At 32.8% G+C, this 21,088-nt stretch overlaps 5 protein-coding genes across 11 annotated transcripts in view; 3 read left to right on the forward strand and 2 right to left on the reverse strand.

The window, feature by feature from the left end:
- The window catches only part of LOC119644986 (centrosomal protein cep290), a 28,871-nt gene extending 26,015 nt beyond the window's left edge, over nt 1-2,856 (forward strand). The window contains exons 13-20 of the mRNA XM_038044728.1: nt 86-209; nt 277-824; nt 889-1,021; nt 1,089-1,632; nt 1,689-2,148; nt 2,218-2,413; nt 2,471-2,602; nt 2,656-2,856. Coding sequence (XP_037900656.1) covers nt 86-209; nt 277-824; nt 889-1,021; nt 1,089-1,632; nt 1,689-2,148; nt 2,218-2,413; nt 2,471-2,602; nt 2,656-2,856 — 2,338 coding nt within the window. The remainder of the gene's footprint in view (nt 1-85; nt 210-276; nt 825-888; nt 1,022-1,088; nt 1,633-1,688; nt 2,149-2,217; nt 2,414-2,470; nt 2,603-2,655) is intronic.
- Nucleotides 2,857-2,943: 87 nt separating this feature from the next.
- Nucleotides 2,944-4,705, reverse strand: LOC119631510 (nedd8-activating enzyme E1 catalytic subunit). Its single transcript, XM_038023792.1, has 3 exons — nt 4,384-4,705; nt 3,233-4,210; nt 2,944-3,171 (listed from the first exon to the last, which is right to left on the reverse strand). The coding sequence occupies exons 1-3, from the start codon at nt 4,550-4,552 to the stop codon at nt 2,963-2,965; spliced, it is 1,356 nt and encodes a 451-aa protein (XP_037879720.1). The 5' UTR covers nt 4,553-4,705; the 3' UTR covers nt 2,944-2,962.
- Nucleotides 4,706-6,278: 1,573 nt separating this feature from the next.
- LOC119631509 (beta-1,3-galactosyltransferase 1-like) lies at nt 6,279-11,305 on the forward strand. 7 transcript variants are annotated; one of them, XM_038023786.1, is made up of 5 exons: nt 6,279-6,493; nt 7,817-8,330; nt 8,392-8,563; nt 8,840-8,987; nt 9,072-11,305. In XM_038023786.1, the coding sequence occupies exons 2-5, from the start codon at nt 8,036-8,038 to the stop codon at nt 9,903-9,905; spliced, it is 1,449 nt and encodes a 482-aa protein (XP_037879714.1). In that variant the 5' UTR covers nt 6,279-6,493; nt 7,817-8,035; the 3' UTR covers nt 9,906-11,305. The 7 variants fall into 7 exon arrangements, with proteins under 7 accessions (XP_037879714.1, XP_037879713.1, XP_037879715.1 ...); XM_038023785.1 differs by having other exon boundaries at nt 6,279-6,445; XM_038023787.1 differs by having other exon boundaries at nt 6,279-6,433.
- A 2,538-nt stretch (nt 11,306-13,843) lies between these two features.
- Nucleotides 13,844-18,575, reverse strand: LOC119631568. The gene is made up of 5 exons (XM_038023908.1): nt 18,258-18,575; nt 17,828-17,912; nt 15,763-15,872; nt 15,616-15,696; nt 13,844-15,516 (listed from the first exon to the last, which is right to left on the reverse strand). The coding sequence occupies exons 1-5, from the start codon at nt 18,307-18,309 to the stop codon at nt 15,359-15,361; spliced, it is 486 nt and encodes a 161-aa protein (XP_037879836.1). The 5' UTR covers nt 18,310-18,575; the 3' UTR covers nt 13,844-15,358.
- A 1,355-nt stretch (nt 18,576-19,930) lies between these two features.
- Nucleotides 19,931-20,969, forward strand: LOC119631567 (gonadal protein gdl). The gene is made up of 2 exons (XM_038023907.1): nt 19,931-20,437; nt 20,513-20,969. The coding sequence occupies exons 1-2, from the start codon at nt 20,307-20,309 to the stop codon at nt 20,949-20,951; spliced, it is 570 nt and encodes a 189-aa protein (XP_037879835.1). The 5' UTR covers nt 19,931-20,306; the 3' UTR covers nt 20,952-20,969.
- The last annotated feature ends 119 nt before the right edge of the window (nt 20,970-21,088 follow it).

Below are 21,088 nucleotides of genomic sequence, written 5' to 3' on the forward strand. Positions count from 1 at the left end.
GTGAAAATTTGCAATTTTTATTCTTAAAAGGATTATGTAAAAGATTTTTACAGAAAAAAACTTATTTTGTAACTCTCATTAATAGACTTACCCAAGCTAATCTGCAAATAGAGGAATTGAAAAGCAAGTTGAATAGTTTACAAGCTCTCAAAGAATCGGAATCTTCCACAGAACTATCTCCCGCCAGTACAAAAACCGATGTTATTGAGGTAATTTGTTTAAATATTCAATCGGATAGAATTTTACAAATTACCATATATATACGTTTCCTTGCAGAAAACTATTCTCTCTTTTCATACTTTACTTAGCGAAAAGGATAAATCTATTGGTAAATATCAGGACATACTGCAAACTGAGAGAGAACAAAATCATCTAACTGTTAGCAAACTGAATGCTGAGATTGAAGGGCTAAATCACGCAGTAACTCAATTAAATGTTGGAATGAAGAACAAGGATTTGGAAATTTTAGAATTAAAAACCCAATTGGAAAGTATAAGCGTACGACGAAATTCGAGTGAGAAGCTACAGTTGGCCACTATCGGAATGGAAACGGAAGAGAATGTCGATAACAGTTTAAACGAAATGACGGATGAGAAAATTGAGGAGATGTTTCAGCAAGAGAATTCGCCTCCCAATTCCGCCACAGGAAGTATAGTAATTGCTCCTGAGGAAGTTGTTAAAGAAAAACATGAGCTGGAAGACGCAAAAACTTTATTAATTCCTACCAATATAATGAAACAATTAAAAGAATTAAAAGACAAGGCCAGCTATTATGAAAGCGCTTTAAAGGTCAAGGAAGATGAAATTGTTATATTAAAAGAAAAGTATGAAAATGTACATGTTGCATGTTATTTGAAAATAGAAATATGTAATTTTTCCACATTTAAGGGTAAAACTGCTACAGGACCGTGAAAAATCTTCAGAGATTACTAACAATACAGAAGTTGAGCAATTGCGAATAATGGTAGAGGAGAAAGATAAGCATATCAATGAATTGTTGGAAACTTTAAACAATTTTCATGTGAGTATATGTAGATTTACAAAATTATTTATATAAATTACTATAAATTAAATTTTTTTTTTTTTAGGAAGATCAAGAACGGTTTATTACCGATTCCTCCAGTTACACGACAGATCAAATAACTCAGCTTGCTAATGATCTCACACGCACTGAAGCTACTAACAAAATCTATTACGCTCAAGTAGAAGCTTTAAAGAAACAATTGACGAATTTGACGCAAAGAGAAAAACAAGCCCGCGACCTCAGCCAGTCGCTTAGAAATCAATTAATAAAACGTCCAGTGGTGTCAATTAAAACTGAACTAAATGCTAGGGTAAAAAATGAAAGTCTGCAAAAAAGAGCACAACAATTAGAATTAGATTTAGAAGAGGCGCGTGCAGAAATCCAACGACAAAAAGTTATAATTGACAACAAACGGCACCGCAGTGCGCATGAGGTTGGCCTATGGGAGAAGCAAAAACGTTGGCAACAAAATGCTGAGAAACTCAAAGGGAAGCTGGAAGATACTGAGGCAACCTTGGAAAAGACCAAGACCTTATTGCAATCCGCCAGAAATACCGTTAATCGTCTGGAAAAAGATAAACAGATGCTTGAAGCGAAACTGGGAAGAGGTGAGTTAAAGCAAACACTGAAAGTCTACTTATACTCGCATATTCTTCTTTGATAGCCACACATCAAACTACGAAACATTCTATAAAATGTTGTCGCGCTCCATCTTGCCCCAATTTACATAATCCGATTTCTACAAATGCTGCGATTGTAAAGTACACAACTTCCGAAAGCCCTGATACCGTTACTGCGGGCAGCAGCGAGTGTAGTTCGCCGGTTCGTAACGTTACCAATAATAAAATGCAGTATACTGTACAAGCGCAAAATCAAGAAGTCATTGATGCGCTAAAAACTCGTTTGGAAATGCAACAGCGGAAAATTTTGGTCATGGAACTTGCAGGAAAAGGTAGTCATGCTCTAACAAATGAAATGGAAAAGTTACAGGAGAAATTGTCAACAATTGAATCACAAAACATACGTCTGGAAGCCAAAAATTTACAGTTACAGTTGGATAATGATTTACTAAGGCAAGGAGATGGAACCGAACGTTTCCAAAAAAGAATCAAACATTTGGAAGAGTAAATATTTAAAGAAAGACAGAACGAAAGCAATCTTACGTTAATATTGATTTTTCAACTTTTGTTTAGTTATATAATGGCTTTAAAGGAGGAAATAGCCTCATCAGAGGCACGACGCCAGTTATGTAAATGTAGTGGCGTTAAAGTTAATCTTCAAACAGGACAATCGGCCGAGCACACTATACTATCATTACGGAACTTGGTCGAGAAACTAAAAGCTGAAAATAAATACCTAAAGGACGGAAGGAGATCAAGTGAATCAAGGGTAATCAGCAATACAGAAAAGCACGTCAAAAACTTAGTTATTGTTTTCTTGTAACAGAGTTCTTCAGAGGCTGCTAATGATACTGCACGTTTACAACAAAAGTTACATGACTCTTTGGATAAAATTTCTTCGTTGGAATTGAAATTAAAAGCGCCGTCGAAATGTCCACATTGCGAAAGCCGGCAGAAGGTAGTTTTTTTTTTTAATTTGAATTTTAGCAAACTCAACAGTTCCATTTGCAGGTTGCACCCCCTCCTCTACAGGAGGAATTAAACTACATTAAAGAACAATTACACAAAAAGACTCAACTTTTGCAAAAAGCTAAAGTGTTATTGACTCGTGCTGCAGCTAAAGAAAAAGTGCTAAAGGAACAGTTAACCATGTGGAAACGTAAATGTTTTGAGTTACAAAATGTTCCCGTTATTGAAGAAATTAGTGAATAATTTTGGCATTTTTTTTTTTTTTTTAATGGATATATTGAGTTTCAACGTGTTTTGTTTGTATTACATTTAGATTCAAATTACATAAAAAAAAGAAAACAAGATATTTTTAATTCATTTCTACATCAACGAGATTATATTTTAATTGCATTGTTATGGTGCGAGGTGAGGTCGCATCGCTTACCATCAGTTGTTGACCGTCCCTGAGGCCTAATTGGTATAAAGACATAGTTAGATTAGCGCGTGTACGCTCTGCGATACTGCCAACTGAAGACATGTGAAGTGTTTTATTCTTCCCATACATAATGGTGGTAATGCCTGTAGCATATACAAAAACAAAAAATTATTGAATTAATGATTTAAGCATTTTTTGACTTACCTGGATTTTTCATTTGATATTTAGGACTCTCGCATAACATATGTATTACATCGTCCAGCGTAGTGGTATAGGGATTGCCAACGTTCAAAGCTTGCGGGGCGTTGCTGCAAACTAAACACTCTTCATTTTTCTCTGCAGCATAAGTGTACGTATAAATGCCGTTCAAATCATTAAAATTCATAAAGTTAGACATGCATTCGTAACAGTTGGATGCCATTTTAAATACTTCATTTGCGCAGGCTGCAGCTATAGCAGCATTTGTACTAGCGACGGCTGGTATAATATTCTTAACGACACCTTGGACCAAGCGATACGTTACACCAGTAATGTTGTGTTTATTGGCCCTATCAAGAGCTTTTTCATAAACCCAACTGATATGTTGAGGGTCGTCGCCGTCTAAAGCACAGCTAAAAGGATTTTCTTTATCCCATTGTATAATTTTGACATATTCTACACAATGCTCGGGTAAACGCGGTTTGCTAGCTATAGTGCATAATGGATAAGTAACTTGTGGTGGAAACAAATCTAATGTGCATTCCACGCACGCGGTGAGACTAGGCAATATTACACGTACATTTCCTTTGAAACCTTCAGTACCGCCATCAATCAAAGGTATAACGCTTTGAGGATCTACATTACCATCTTCTTGATACGTTACCAAACTGTTAATCATACTATTAATCCAACGACGAGCAACTATAGAATCCAAGCCGCAGACAATCACATGAAATTGCGTGTAAAACAAATCATCGAAATCTTGTATTTTCGCGAAATACGGTGTTACACTGCAAGTGTTTATGCGCTGATTAATGAATCTAGCTGCACATTCTGCTTTGGGCGAACCAATGTCGCATCGTCTAAAAAGAAACTGACGGTTCAAATTGGACAATTCAATAGTATCCATATCAATCACATGTAGGTCTCCGAAACCCATCATAGCTAAATCTTTGAGTAATTCACAACCCAAACCGCCAGCACCTGCAATATATTTATATAATTGCGAAAAAAACATTAAATTAAATCGTCACAAAATTCCAAACTTAAACAATACTAAACGTGAATGAACAGTCACAACACGCTAAGGATTCAATCATAGACATTGGAATTGTTTAAATTTTTTTTTTTTAGAAACTTCTTTAATCCTATCTTACCAATCACTAATATCTTGGCAGTGTTTTGTAAAAAATCCAGAATGTCTGGTGATGGCGTGAAATCAGTTTTACAGAAAGGTCCATCACGTTCCAGAATATTACGCAAATTATTCCATTTTTTATTACTTGCACTAGCGCTAGAGTCACAAGGTGATGGTGTAGCAGCCATTATATTCACGATTTTTTAAATAACCTCCAGTGCAAATAAATTGTGTAAACGGGCACCAAACAAAATATTAAGGCACGAAACACTGTTGCAAATAAATTTTAAACCGGCTTCCGGCGCTGCCAGTAGTTGAAATTTGCATAAGTATTTTAAGATAAGATGTTGTAGTAAAAAGCAGTATTCGCTTTTAATTGTTATTTAAACTTTGACGTCCTAAACATTTTCTTAATTTTTTAAAGTAGACCAGATTATTTCGATTACGCTCTAAAGCCTTTTTTAATCGTTATGATAACTACTTACCTTTGTTAGTCCGTATGTTAGTCTGTATGATCTCAATGAAGTATATAAGTAAATTCAATTTGATATCTTGGAGAAATTGACTGTTTAACTTGTTTCTCACTTTCGCTTTTTTAATATGTTGTAAAAGGTTTAAAAAATGCGGAAATTCGAGCTAACTGAACGAGGAAACTGGTATAGGAGGAACTGGAAAGTATAGTGATATTTTCAACTAATTTTTCTTCTTTAATGCCCAAAAGGCTAATAATGGCTCACAAATTTACGAACAATTATACATACTGTAGGCGAAAGTATGTATCCAAAATAATTTCCAGGTAGCTTTGTTTGGGCGGTTTTAATTTCCACACTTGATGACTGCTATGGGACGCCACAATCGAATCGAACCTCAGATACGTTTACAACTTGGTCAATTTTTATCATCGATTTAAGCACAAACACAATACGCGTTTGATTGCAGACTATTTTAACATACATAAAAAAATTTATTTACCTCTCTATATACCTCACATTCAAAATTTTATATCAAGAAGATAGATAGATGATTATTCGTTCCCTTTTCCGCAAACTTCATCGTTAATTCTTCGAAACAAGGTTCAGTTTAGCGAGAGAACTCAAATCCCTCGTTCTGCTTACATATTTGACTAAAGATATTTATGCATGTATGTAAATTAAATTGAAAATATTCTAACAAAGTACGCACACATACACAACAAACAAATAATACGTATTAATGCACATTCATACACAAATCCGAACGATAGTTAATGTTCATTTGATCATTTAATGTATGCATTTAATAAAAAGGATTCATTACATCGCTAAATGTTATATTGACTTAGACACATCTCCACGCTTGCACTATATTGTCTTAATAACAAAAGCATTCAAAAATATCGCCTTACTTATCGGTTTCCAATAATTTATGATTTAAATTTTGCCGGTTTCATATAGATATTCTATACTGATCACATTCAGGCTTAGCTAAGAGAAGCTCAACTGTGCGCTTGGGTAAGCGCCTTTTAAGAGAGAATTTTGTTAAATTTGTGCTCATTTGGTTAACTTATTTTTTAATTACAAAAAAAAAAAATTCTTTTCATCAATTCTTTTGTTCAAAGAGAGGAGAACAGGCTCACACAGCACCTACAGGAAGTGCTTATTCTGTGCTTTAATTAAAATAGCATATTAGTTTTGTTTTTCTCTTTATTGTGATGTTGTTAATAATTTAATTCGCCCCTTGACGCTGCGACCATCTCATAAGACTCAATACGACTGTTCTTCGTTGCAACAAAGATTAGTCAAGACTAGTCTTCAATCTATCATATTTTATACCAGACTATATTTATTTTACAATAAATATGTAAAACATATGTTTGTTTACATATGCTCTTTACTTAAATGAACGCTTTTTAGTTTACAAAATATGTGAATGCTTAACAGTTGACAACACTTCAAGCAATTGGTAAAATATAATTGTGTTAGTAGCAATGCGAGGGTGAAATACGCGGAGTAAGTGAATTTTTGTGAAAGAAAAGTTTACGCGTTTGTTTATAAATTAAACTTTTCGTTATAAACTAAGCCGCGCCTTAAGTAATAAAACAAGTAATTTATTATTCAATAAAAACAATTTATAAACTCAAAGATTTATATGTAATTAACTAAAATTATTTGTTGTATGGTACTTGTGTAGATTTGTAGAGCAAATTTTTTATTGTATAATATATAACCAAGTAAATCACTCAATTAAAATATAGATATTGCGATTTACTAATCTACGAAATCTGTAACTGGCTGAAAGAAAAAATTAAACAAAGGTTTAGCAAGAAATCCAAACGCGTTTTATGCATCTGCATCAATTTCTTGCGAATCTTGCAATATTTGAAGGTCATTGTTCTCTCTGCTTCCGTAATTCTCTTAGGCAAGCTCTTTGTACATGCATGTTTATATAGAAAAACGCATATCATATGACTTATAAACATATGCTAACGGTTTAGTGTTGATATTAAAAGCAGATTAATAAGCGAAATCATTAATAAATGTCTTTATGAAAATATACATGCAAGCCGCCAGGTGTTTATCTACTGCGTAATCACCCGATAACTACTACTATTTGGTTATCTAATCTAACATTGCAATTTTGAATGATCACTTTAAAGCTGCAATAAAGACGACTATTGTTGTTTATTTTTAAAAAGTTCACTTAAGTTTTTTTTCCGGCAACACTTATCTTATCTCTATCTTTTGGTTAAAATGTTAGGCTGCACTTAAGACCGATTTAGTTGTTACAGAACAGATAATGCGCTTTAAATTGTATCAATTTGTCTTTAAGGAGAAATATTTGGTTGATGCATGATTTTTTAAAGCCAATCAAGATGCATTATCTTTGTCAGCATATTGATTTCCAAATGTGATTTTTCAAGGGATATAAAATCGAGGTTGTTCTTCTAAGCGAAGTTTTATGGTCGTAGTTGTGTTTTCGATAACGATATACAACTGAACAAAAACTCCAACCTATATGGGATATAAATAAAAATTGCAACCACATAATCAGGGCCATCTCTATCTTCCATTTGACCAAGAAAATATATGCAATGGGTGCTAACCCCCATAACAATGCATCGTAAACACGTACCAAATTAAATGTACCTCCTATGATGGGTATAAAAATATCGTTATTCTCAAAATGTATATGGTCATTGCGCACCTGCACTTTGGAACTTGACCTAGAAGTGTCAGGAACGTTAAAAATTGTCACTTCACAAAATGAATTTTTTCCATACACAAAAAAAAAAAGCTTTTTAGAAATTTAAATAAGACCGTAACTGCATCAGCACTGGTAAAATATGGTGACACATTTAAATTTAGCGAAAACTTGTTGCATAAGATTTGGGTTTGAATTCAACGTTCTGTAGTGGCGTAGAATCGCTGACCAAATTTTCACTTCCTTCCATTTCTTTGTATATTCATTCATAGATTAGTACCGCTTGACTTTCTTATATTATTAAATTATCGCAAATGCTTTCTACGAGGCCTGTCTTACAATAAATTAAAATCACATCATCTTTGTGTATATGTTTACTTGCGTTGAATACACAAATTTTCTGTTACTACAACTACTGTTGAATTGCGCTACGTTTAATGTTCATTCATTGCTGTGAGACCATTAAAATATAATGTGTGTGATTCATCATCATGCGAATACAGAAAGGAAAGTACATTTTACTTCCGTTGAAATCCAATAGTTCAAATTCGACTCAAGCCTCGTCGGATGAAGATGAAGAAGGCACTGCTAAGGCGGAAGCAGAATTTTTGAAAAGGTCCGATAAATTTCGGGCTAAAGTTAGCGTCGCACTGCGTGGCTATAAACCGCGTCGTTGTTATCATACACCATGCAAATTAGGCAAACGCTTAGTTTGTTGTGTATTCGCAGCGTTTATGGTGCCATGGTTTTTATTTATGATACTCAATGATCTTTCGTCAAGACATTGTAAGTGTGCCTTCAAGATGATACTTCCCATATTCTACTTTACGAGTCTTAAATTTGATAGTTTTTGATCTTACAGATGCTTTATCTGACTGGAGTTTTGACATTTCACGTAACGTGACCGATTATGTCTTGCCCTATAATGACACCACTTTACTGGAACCTCGCCATATTTGTCAGGAAAAACTCTTTTTACTGATAATGGTTTGTTCAAGCATGCGTAATTTCGTTGAAAGGTGAGTAATAAAAGCAATCTACCCAATAACAGAATAATTTACTAACCATACATCCTCATATAGGAAGTGTCTGAAACGCTTCAAAACATGAAACTGAGACCCGTTAGAATATACATCGTCGGTTGACGCGTAAATCTTATTAAGTACATAAGAATCTATAAGCACTTAATAAGTTTTACCTACATGCATATATATATATATATATATATGTATATATATGCACGCATTTCTATAAACGTTTTCCTTTCCACTTTTTAATTGTAAATCGATATTTAGACAAACGATACGCGAAACTTGGGCTAATATCACTGAATTCAACTATGGCCAGTTTGAGCAATTACACGCGCATCTAAAGGACAAGTATTATCCTGTAAAACAACAACGAATAGAATTTTATAAAGATTATCTCAAATTGCAGGGCAACGTAAGTGCATGTGTGTTTGCGCGGCCTAATGCACGTTAAACATATAATTTTTAATTTGATAACTAAACATTTTCAAACTTCTAGCAAACCACTACTAATTTACCTCCTAACTTGCCGGTGCGTATTCTTTTCTTAGTAGGGCGCAGTCGTGGTGAACATTTGGAGGGTAATGAAACACTTTGGCGCATACGTCAAGAAGCCGAACAGTATGATGACATCATCCAAGAGAATTTCATCGACACCTACAATAATCTAACCGTGAAATCTGTCATGGCTCTGAAATGGATTATCAATAACGGCTGCCATCAGCAGGCTGCCTTCTTCATGAAATGTGATGATGACACATTCGTAAATGTGCCGAATCTATTGCACTTCCTTTTGGGCGGTACAATACCTTTATATAATGATACATTAGACTTCTATGACCAGCATTCAATTAAATTGTTGCATACGTCAGCCGGACGTTTAAATGCTACTATCAAATATCTGGTGGGACATAAATTCTGTTCTGTACGGCCTGTCGAAAATGTTTCAAGTAAATGGTATATGCCCTCGTATATGTATCCAGGTGATAAATATCCAACCTATCTATCCGGTGCCGGTTACATGATGTCCATGGATCTGGTGCCGGAACTTTATATGGCTGCTTTGAATACAAGTCTTATTTATTTGGAAGACGTTTACATAACTGGTATGTGTGCTCAAAGAGCTCATCTCAGGCGTGTTCACCATCCGTTATTCAGCTATAAAAATTCAAAAAAATTGTGCACATTTAAGGGCACCATAATAAGTCATGGTATAAAGGAAGACAATATGTACATGGCGTATAACGCGGTCGCTAATATTAGCAATCGTTGTTCACCCCCTGGAAAGTATTTTAAATTTATACGCTTACAGAAAAAGAATGACTGCGATTAGGAAAACCATATAAAGAATAGTGTTAGAATATTTATCTAAAAGTTTAAAATGTAAATAGAAGCTCATCTGTTAGTTAAGTTGACTGAAAAGACTTATATTTATGATTTAAGATTAATTCTCTCCAAGAGTTTAGTGGCTAGATTTAACTATGGAATGCAACGAAACTGAGGAGTTTAAACGTTTGTTCGCCTATTTACAGTTTTTTTACATTTAGTTAATATACGTACGTATAAGTTTGCTTTAAATATTTTTTAAGTTATCAATAATCAATATATTAAGCTTGTGCGGATGTATGTAACACTCACCCACCTTTTAATATTCCGATCAATTTAAAATTGTTTTCTGCATTGACCTAAGCTGTCTATCACTCGTTTTTCATATTCAACCTATAGGAAATAATTTGGCCATCGTATTTACATTCTTACATCTCATCTTGAAAAAGTCATTGCATAAAAAGCATTTGCGATTTTCAAAACTTCTCGACAAGAATCACTTGCGGCATACTAAATTAATGTGACTAATTGAAAACGGTTGGGCCCATTTTTTGAGTCCTCTTCATTATAATCGATTTGGCAGAAAGTTAGCCTTTCTATAGCGGAACGGCCTAATTTTTGATATCTTATGAATCAAAGTAGTCTAAACTAGTAATTAAACTTAAAAGTAAACAATATCAAATGTATTTCTAGGTCGAATTTCTGGTTTCCTCTCAATGTAAGTATTCCCATGATAACTAAGTTTTCATATGGCATCAAATGAGCCCTTTTAGTGTACATTGTTACGAAACTACCTACGTGAGGAATAAAGGGGTCTTTGAGCAGAAAATTAATTTTGTTAAATATGGACTACTGTCAGTTCACACTTTAGACCCACTGGCACATAAAGGCTGCTATAACAATTATGTCTGCAGCGAAAGTAGATCTACCTTCCAATATTTTATTAGGGAAGGAAATCAATTTAACGACTGGCCTGACCTGGGCCCGCTATAATGTTTCTACTTATTTTTAAGAAAGAAGTTTACAATTTTTAACCGAAGAATGCATGTAACCGTAAGCACATTTTAATATAACAATTTGCACTGTATATAAAGTTAGACCAGATCAGTACAGCGTCTTTTTGATTATACATCCAATTAACGAAAAGACGCTGAACTCTTTAATTACTTTTTTTTAATCTGCGGCACACTTGTTGTTCTTCACCTCATCTAAATAAATTTAATGATAAATTATGTGAATATAATTATTACCTAAAAATTGTTAATTGGTGCACATACGTTATTCTGTCCTAACTCCTGATCAATTTTATAAAATAATTTATAGTTTTTACTTGACCTCATTTAAAAATAAATTGAAAACAATGCAATTTTTATAAAAGCACAATAAATTGATAGTTCTCACACACAATACTTAGCCTTTTATTTAAAAAACCTAAATCAAATAAACAAACGCAATCAAAAACAAAACTGATCTTTTAATCAAGTTGGTGCCACAAACGAATTGCCGTTTCTGGTGTTTTCAAGATATATTTTGCGCGACTCTGAAAAGAATGATTCGTTAAAATTGGATGTGGCTATAACGTGCGTTTGTTTTTTTTTTTAATATGACCACAATCGCAGAGGGGCCAACCAGACTGCATGACGATTGCAATAAGAAATCTTTTGGCTTTCTTTTCAACAGTATTATCAACATTCACGGAACACTCAGAAATTTGGAAATTGCTAACCAAATTCCACAACGAAATAAATTTCACGTGGATGTAGAATAATCTAGAATTTGTTTAGTTAAAATTTTCATCAAGTTAAATTCATTTCGAATAAATGTGCAACACTCATTTTGAAAAGAGCACAATTCACGGAAGAAGATTGTCCTTATTATATCCCACACTACTTGTGGTAAAGAGTATGTTAAGTTTATACGGGCATATGTATTACTCAGAAGGGCTTCAGGTAAACCCACCTTGTATTCAGAATAATTTTCTGAATTGATCTAAGCTTGTATGTCTGTTTGTCTACCTAATTTCTGCCCATGTGTTCAATCTATATGTCGCAATTTTTGAGATATTTTGATAAATTTAGTACACTGAAATGCTTTGGAACAAGGACGATCGCTATGGGAAATAGTTCAGATCGGTCCTATATAACGACGTTCCAAATAACTTTCAAAGTCGCTTAATAATACCATTTCGATGTTCTAAATGGGTGTGAAAGCATTGGATCGGATGTGGCAATGATTTTGAACTCCCTCTCATATAAACCCTCCTCCAAAAGAAGAATCTTTGTATAGTAAGAAGATCTAATTTTTAACATTTCATAGTGCAAATTAGTTCGTAATAGTAAATTAACATTGAAATCAACCTTACCGAATTTCGATCACGTAGGTCTATTTTTTAGATACCATCGTATATAAAAATTGCTCTAATATGCGCGCTTTTATGACGGAAAATAATGTGTAACTTTTGTGTATTATTACTTACTGGATTTTATACCTCAACGTTATATAAGCGATTCGAGCCCTCTGCAAGAGCTTTTTGCAAGCATCGTAAGTAAGGTTTTCGTTTGTGAGAGACAATTTTTTTTTATCACCTTATAACGCAGAACCACATTTCTTACATGTGCTAACTGGATGTCGCAGCAGCCATCAGAAAAGTGTATGCCCAATATAATAGACAGGCACATGACTTTAAATACAGCAACTTCGCAGCGAGAAACCAGCGGACGAAAAGGAAAAACATATGGTTATACAAAGTTCTGTGAAATCTTAATTGAGATAAGTTTCTTTTGATTTGAAAAGGTTACTCTCCGATACTTTTTTATTATTGAAAAGTAAGTTTATATAGGAATATAATGGTTGAAGTAATTTATATTCTAAATAAATATAATTTTGAAAACGATTCCAAAATCCAAATCCTAGATACATTTTTTTTTGTCTATGCATATATGTTTAGTATCACAGAATACAGGAACAAACATTACCAAGTTCCCATCTTCCAGATGGACAGATAAGTTTTCTGAGAGATGGCGTTAGACATTATTACGTCCGCTAACATTCATTAGATGGTGACCTCTCCATGCAAAAGTACTATCGTTAAGCCTTGTTTAATAGTCTAAGTCATCCCGCTGAAATGTACACAAGAGAAGTTTTGAGTACTTTGGATCAGTGAAATTTTATGACAAACAAACAGCAAAGACGGAAGCATTATTTTTCCTGGCTGATTCAAAGGAAAGCGTCGTTGAGTATTGGCGCGTGATGGAAAATGAACACACTGAAATAGCGGAAGCGCAAGAAGTCAAAGGATGCGTGGTTATCAATGGTACAGCCAATTGCACTAACTACCCTAACATCCCTCACAATGAAGGACAGCGAGATTATAAAAAGGGGGAAGCTTACGATGGAGAGTACTTTAAATGAAATGTTTTTTATTCCTATAAGTGCTGCTCTAATTAAAAAAAAAAAATCGGTCCGGATTAAGTTTCAGAAACACTCGCAGAATTTATTAATCAGGTCAAGTATTTAAATTTTTTTTTTCCTTTTGGATGATTGCGCGGTTACTTATGAGAATCGTTGGCATAATTTAAATGATATTGTATTTGTTCATATAGTTTAAATTCATTTATTGATTCAAACAAGCTAAACATAAGCATAACATATTATGACGAGGCCATATAGTTTTAATTCAAAAAAAATGAGTAAAATAAAAAAAAAATATTTTATTTTTTATTTTTGTTATATTTTTTTATTTTCAATTATACAAAAAGCATGTTAAAACATTATAGTGATGTAGGGTATTAAATAGTAGGCCCTGTCCTAATGCAGTTATTCCCGTAATGATTTTTTAAAATGAAGTGTTATATGGGAAGTGGCCGAAGAAGTGATCAGATCCGAACCATTTCGCATCGCGTTTCTTCTTTTGTTTTGATGTAAAAAGAAAAGAAATAGCTATCATAATCAATCCTATCATTTTTTTTTTCTAGGCTTGTAATCTTTTCCTAAATCCATTATTTATTTTAGTGCGTTCGTTTACACTTTTCCTCTTTTATATTACTGGAAGCAATAGGAGGAAAGAATTTCCATTGTAATCTGAAGATCGTCTTTAAGAACAAGTTTTCGTATGCTGTTTCTTTCGCCAATTTGCTTTTTAAAACTTTAAATGCAGACTATCCAAGACCAGCATTAAGTCGAACATAAGCTAGCAGTGTCTTAAATACTTATAAGCTCTTACATGGGTGTTAGTTTATTTACGGAAAAGTAACAAGAATAAAAATTTAGCTGTGATTAAGCACGATGTGTACTCCGATTATCAGCAATCAGTAATATTTGATTTCCATGCACCTCCTGCAGACCTCTTCCAATTATCGGATAAAATTGATTTTTGTTAAAATATAATCGAACAGTGTTATGTACGGAATGTGGTTATATCTTTTAAATCATTTTAATACTCGCATACACGAAGGGGACTACACTTCACAAGAAAGGACAATTTAGTTATCGCGGGAAAATTCCTTTATATATGACGTCATCATTTATTTTTAATTTTTTACTGTGAATTGCACATTCGGGAGACGTCCCCTATTCGTGTAACATGGGACGGTAAGATAGAAGAGCAGGAACGAGGAAAAAATAGGGAGGTAGTGGCCGCCACCCAGTGGATGTGTGTCCAATCGATTAGTATTACGCCCTTACCCGACATAGCACTCAGTAGACTTGAGATTCAAACCCGCGAAAATTGACTTTGGTTCTTACCTACTCGACTACTCAGGCGATTTGGTAGTTAATTCGGGCACCGAGTGACGATAATAATAAGAAACGTAGTTACCAATATTAACGATAACAAGAGCAGTAGCATCATTAATGAGAATAATAAAAGAAGATCGATGAGGAAACGTAAAGAGAATCACGACGTCAAGCACGACGCCAAACAGTTTAATCAAAACTTTGCAAGAATTCATTAAAAAAGGTTGCAGCTATGCGAACGGGCTCAATGCATTTGCAGCAATAAGGTTAGTCAAAGTAAATGAATCGTTTATTATTATTTCCACTAAGCAAGAATAAAAACAAAAGATCACTTTAAAGATTCGTTGTGTCTATGCGTGCATCTTTACTTTTCGTTGCTTTTTTTTCATTTTCAATTAAATTTAATAGAATAAAATTAGGCAAAAAGGTATCGGGTTTTAAATTTTGAAACTTATTTAAATAAATGTAAAATTTTACAAAACAAAGCAAAAGGCGATTTAACATATCAAGTTTTATGAGGAAGAATTACTAAAATAACTAATTGTTGCCTTAAAGAGATAGTCTATGGGGAAAAAGGATTATGCCGGAAGCGTTGAATGATTCACACGCTCAAATACATGCATAATAATTGCAAGCGATTTTTTCCTTCTTTTTCATTTTAACTTAAGCTTAAAAGTACCAAGTTATACTTATGAAAAGTTAAACGCAACAATGCGAAAAATAAATTCACAGACTTTTTGTGATATTGTTAAACAAGCGACGACCCCACCATGATTCCAGATCAAAAGGCTTGAAATCGCTTAAAACTGGACTAGGTGGCTCAACGCAGTAAAGTGAAGAAGCCGTTTGTGCCGAACTGCTATACGCCTTAGCCAGGGAGGTAGCTGTGAGTGAAACATAAGAGAGAAAAAGAGAGAGAGAGAGAAAGAGAGAAACTTTTAACTCATTATAAACATGATATCACTTATCATAATGTTCGTTACCGGTGTTGTTATTGGCATCAGCTGTGGGTAGATTACTCGGCGTTCGATCGTACGGATTTTGAGCTACGACTATATTCCAAGCTATACGAAATGACATTTTCATTGAATTATCAATTATGCGCAATATTATCAAAGTTTGTAACTTACAATCATTTATGTATTTAATGATTTCCTCATGTTGGGGCGTAATAGCCTCTTCTTCAACAATCTTTGTGTGGGTATAAAACTTTTTGGTTTGAAAAACTGGCCGCGGAACACTGAAAGCAGAATTTGAATTTGAAAAACCAAATACAATAAATAAATATAATTAGTTTAATGTTCATTAAGAGATTTCAAAGCAAATTATAGAACTTGAATTAAAAAACCAGATTGAATTCTAATCAAATCTCAAATGTTATCAGTGCCGCTCAGTGGGTAGCATTTTAATGCTTCTTTGATCTACATTTTCGTAAGCTACTACTGCAGTCGCATATTCAGTTCATTATTATATTTGTATTGTATCGAACGTATGCACATTAGAGACTCCAATAACAACAAGTTAGGTGTAATGTTCTTTGGTAGCACAAGAGCCTAATTCCGACTTTTAATTTTTTCAGTGCTCGTTTAAAATAATAAAAAAAAACTTACAATGAATTGAAAGGGACCTTTTTTGCTTCCACTCTTAAATATATAATAGTTTTCGATAAATAATTTCTTAGATTGACGCCAGATATTTCGACTGATGTATGTATGATATCGTGGCACAAAACTTAAAAACGAAAAGCTAAATTCATTGAAAGCGAACACTATCTGTAATAGATATAAGGCGTGATGGATCATATAATTGCTTCTTTCTTTAATAGGTTTGCGGATAATCAATCAATTTATTGACAATCACGCAAGTAGCACTTAGACATCAATTGCTTAATTATGATGCAAGCAATCAATTCAGCCATGAAGCGATGTTCATTCAAATAGTTCAAATTGGTATAAGACGGACTAGATTAGCCTGTCGGTCAGTGCAGCTATACTGCACATAAAGACATAAGAAAAAATCTTAAACAAAATTTCAATTTTAGTAAAAATATGTTGTTGCTGTTGCTACGGTTTGGCACGGTTTACTTTTATTGTTGTTACACTTTTTATGTGGGAGCACTAAATTGCAACTTGGCTAGAGTTACTTAGACGGGCTGCCGTTTATTAGTATATTCGGAGTTTTGACTGGTCTTGATTAATGTATCGTGCGCTTAAATAATAATATATGTGCATATCAGTATATGTTATGTGTCTATAACATTGTATAAGTAATAAATTGAATCAAGCTTCATGCGTATAGATATATATAAAATATAGTGTAACTACAATTTAAATGTTCTCTTGTTGAATATTGAATTGTTTTCTGAATTTGTTTTATATAAAATGTTATAACTAAAATTTATTTTACTTGTTTGAATAATAAAAAAAATAAATAATTAAAATAGAAGGTAAATATGTATATATTCTATTCTCAGAGGGTCGACCTAAACCATAAATAAAACAATAATTTTTTTACATTTCTTTATTATATTTAAATGACAATAAATGAAATAATATTTATGTATATATTATTGCTAATTTGATTATGATCTTTGCAATTCACAAAAACAAAAAGGAGGAAAAACAAACATTTCTGACTATTAATTTTTATATGCAAGAGATGGTTGTCGTCAGTCAGTTAATTTATGTAACAGCAATCTGATTGATCAGAACAAGAGCAAAATTAAATGTCTCTAGTCTTGGGAGAATATTTCGCTCTTCTTACTTTTCAATTTTATGCATTTATGCAATCTAAAATTTATATAAACCTACGAACAACATATGATCTATACATGCAGATGTAGATGTTCAAGTTCACAAGCTGATATGCAAAAACATATGAAATGTAATGGAAGTGTAAGACGTACAAATAGTGCATATTTACATATTTTCATATTGTTTAGGCGAAGAATAAACTTATTAAATGAAATCACGTGCTATTGTTTCTCTCACTCTTTTATTACGCAGCGCCGGTAGTATATATCTGTTATATTTCTTTTATCTCATTTCTCAATTTTTATCTCCGCTTATGCTACGTATGTTAAGTAATAGAAAAATCTATTCAAATGAAAATTCGAGTACAACAACATGCAGTAGTTCATAATATATATGTATGCATATGTCTTCTCGACTCCTACAACGTTTCGCTTGTACTTACACATTCTTTTCGGGGCTGTTTGAGTCGTTATTGCGCCTGCTGCTTTCCTTAATTGTTTCAAATTTTTCAAAGTTTTGCGATAAACCTGTAAGGTGTGGAAAAACACATATATAAAAATATTTACTTTTTTAAAGAAAACAGATTTCGACAGTAATTATTAAATTAAATGAATTCTTTCAGTGTTTTTCTTTAAATTAATATAAAAAACAACCGGCATAGAACATAACTTACAGCCCTAATTTTTTTCTTTTTTTTTTTTGGTTTCTGTATTTCACTCATTCAATGTTCTTTGTCACTCGTTGCTCTCTTTATAATACCTCAATAAATATCGCTCATATATATTTCCTTATGACATAACAGTTTACAAATTTCCTTTAAAGAAGTCTTCCGACTAGAATTCATTTTGGAAGAGCAGTCCTGGAATCCTTACCTCTGCGTGTTTTGGCCACAATTTTACTGGGACCTTTGGAAACAGTATACATTTTTGTGCTCTGGTCTTTATGCCGAAACTATTGTTTTCTTTGGTTTCTTTAGGAACTTTTTAAGTGTCAAAACAACGATTCTAATAGAATCGCTTAGTTTTTATTCCTTAATGACTTTTTTCTTTTTATGTTTGTACTGAATGACAATTTAACCTTTTAATTATAATTTTTATAATATATTGATTGAATTTTTCCTTATAAGAACTTAGTTCAGATTCACTGTCGTGCTTTGTAAATTATTATGAGAAAATAACGTGTTAACTAAAGTACCGTATTAAGCTTTATACTTATGAAATATAACTCAAAAAGTTTCTACTCTCTCCCTCTCCTATAAAACAAAGAGAAATCCTACGGCACTCAGTAAAAATGTATAAGCATCTGATGTCTTAAAACATAGAAGAAGAAAAATAATAGTAATGCCAAGCTTCCACATAGTTGATATATATTATTTTCGCAAAAATGTATGCTACTTTTTTATTTTTTGTCAATAAAACTAATTGTCATTAAAAAATAACTGTTTATTTTTTTGCTTTAAATTCAAGGTTGGCTTTTTTCTTTCCGTTTCCGTCGAACTGACCGAGCAAAGTCAGTCAGATATTAATAAGAATTTTACATTATCCTGTCGTGTTGAGCTATATATTGTTATGTATTTATGAAATTTATCAAACTATATTTATTGTATTGTATTGGCAAACGACAGCATCTTATGTCACTCGTTCTTCTCCAACAAGCGATACTACAGCATCAGACTACAAAGTAAATGATGCATGATAAGAACGAATTGTCATCTTGTAGCAATATCTAAATTGGTTCGGGCATATATGGTAAATTTTAACGGTACTGATACACAATACTGCCTCTTAAGGGATAGGAAATACAAAATTACTTTCATTGAACAACGTATGTATTCGGAACATGGAAGGATGCACTTAAGGACTTTGTTTTTTTAAAAGCGATACAAAAAAGCGTCATCGGAATGTGTTGTGCTTATTAATAGGCATATACAGGACAAATGCTCCTCAGGTATAAAAGAGAGTTTCCCACCAAAGGTAGGTTTGATCTTTGAAACAATCTATCATCAATTATCTTTCCCATTATTCCAAATGCATCCATTTTCAAGCCGAACGTACACTAATACTATTTAGCTTTTTCTTCTTCCCTACCTACAATTCTTCCGGACAACTATATGTTCCGCTGTTTAAGGCGATTTTGCCTGAATGGTCAATCAGACAAAAAAAGAAAAGAAACGAAATGAAGAGAAAATTAGTCTAAAGGGTTGATGTTTTGCAGAACATTTAATATTTCGCAATAGTCAATCTTACACTGTTGTAAAATAATGGGAAGGATCCGATTTAGACGAGACTAAAATATATAAATTTACTATATTTATCATTTCTTTTCAGTCAGGGAAACATGCATTAGACGGCATGACATTTTTTTTCGCCTACGCGTAGTGAATTCTCTGAATTAATTGATTGATTAAAAGATTGACGAAGTGTGCTAAATAATGTGAAAACTTAAACATGGGTGCTACTCATCTGGAAATCACAAAAAATTGTAATATATATATATATTTATATTTTTTTTTTCTTGATGTGATGCCATGATCTCAAGGTTAGTACGGAAGATAACTTTTCCAATTCGTTGCTTAGAAACTCTTATTAATTTACGTACCAGTTACTATTTTACACAAAACATATAAAGCGAAATTTATAAAAATTACGGATCAATACTGTTTTTTTTTGTTTTTTGTTTTTGTTTCCTTACGTTGAGAGTTATCAAATTTTATAGATAAATATTATTAATAAGTTCGCCATACTGTGTACGTATACAGTACGTGATAAATAACTGATTACATGTGTTTGTTTTAAATAACAATAAAATTAAAAATCGTGGCAACCATGCTACAAAAGGAATAAACAATTACCCGAAATGAAATATTAAACAAGATGAAGTCAACTACAAACTAGAAGATATATAAACATAAAATGTAAAAAATGGATCAAATAAATTGTAAAAAATCTCCTGTTACAAATGTTACAGAAGAAAATATGACACCTGAATATCTTCAAAGAAAATTGTATTTTCTTGTCGACCAATTGAAGCAAATGCAATCCAATTTACCGGAGTAAATAATTTATTAAGTTTAAGTGTGTGTAGGAAACATTGTAAAAAAGAAAAAGAAATGTATTTACCGTTTCAGAGTGTATCAATCCCGTATTTCCTATGAACTTCTCACGGAATTGGCAAATTCTTTGCTCAATGACACCATATTCGAAATTGTTAAGGGTCTAATGGAGATACAGCATGTTACGGAAAAACATTTGCATCAATTGCGAGAACAAGTGGAAAATGAATATCAAATTGAGGTACAAGAATGGATTTCAAAGATACATGACCAAGAGGAGTTGCAGCATATTTTGCAATTGATGAGAATAAAGCATACAAGGAAGTTGCAAGAAACCGATATGAAATTGATTTCATTATTGGATCAGAAAGTGCGGGATCAACAGTCTACTTTGCATAAAGCTGGTGTAGCTGGATTTTATGTCACCGATAATCCGAAAGAAATAAAAATTCAGATGTTTTTATTGGACTTCATATTACGTTTAAGTAGAATTAAATTTGAACCAAATAAATGAAATGTTTGCTTAAAAAGATTCACAAGATCAAGCCTCATAAATAGAAATGAACACGAAAACATAATTTTTATATTCAAAATTCATAGAAAATTTGTGTAAATAAAAAGCTTGTGGCTCGAGAGTGTAGAGAAAATTAA

Source organism: Glossina fuscipes, unplaced genomic scaffold, assembly GCF_014805625.2.
Source record: "Glossina fuscipes isolate IAEA_lab_2018 unplaced genomic scaffold, Yale_Gfus_2 1, whole genome shotgun sequence".
Lineage (NCBI taxonomy): Eukaryota > Metazoa > Arthropoda > Insecta > Diptera > Glossinidae > Glossina > Glossina fuscipes.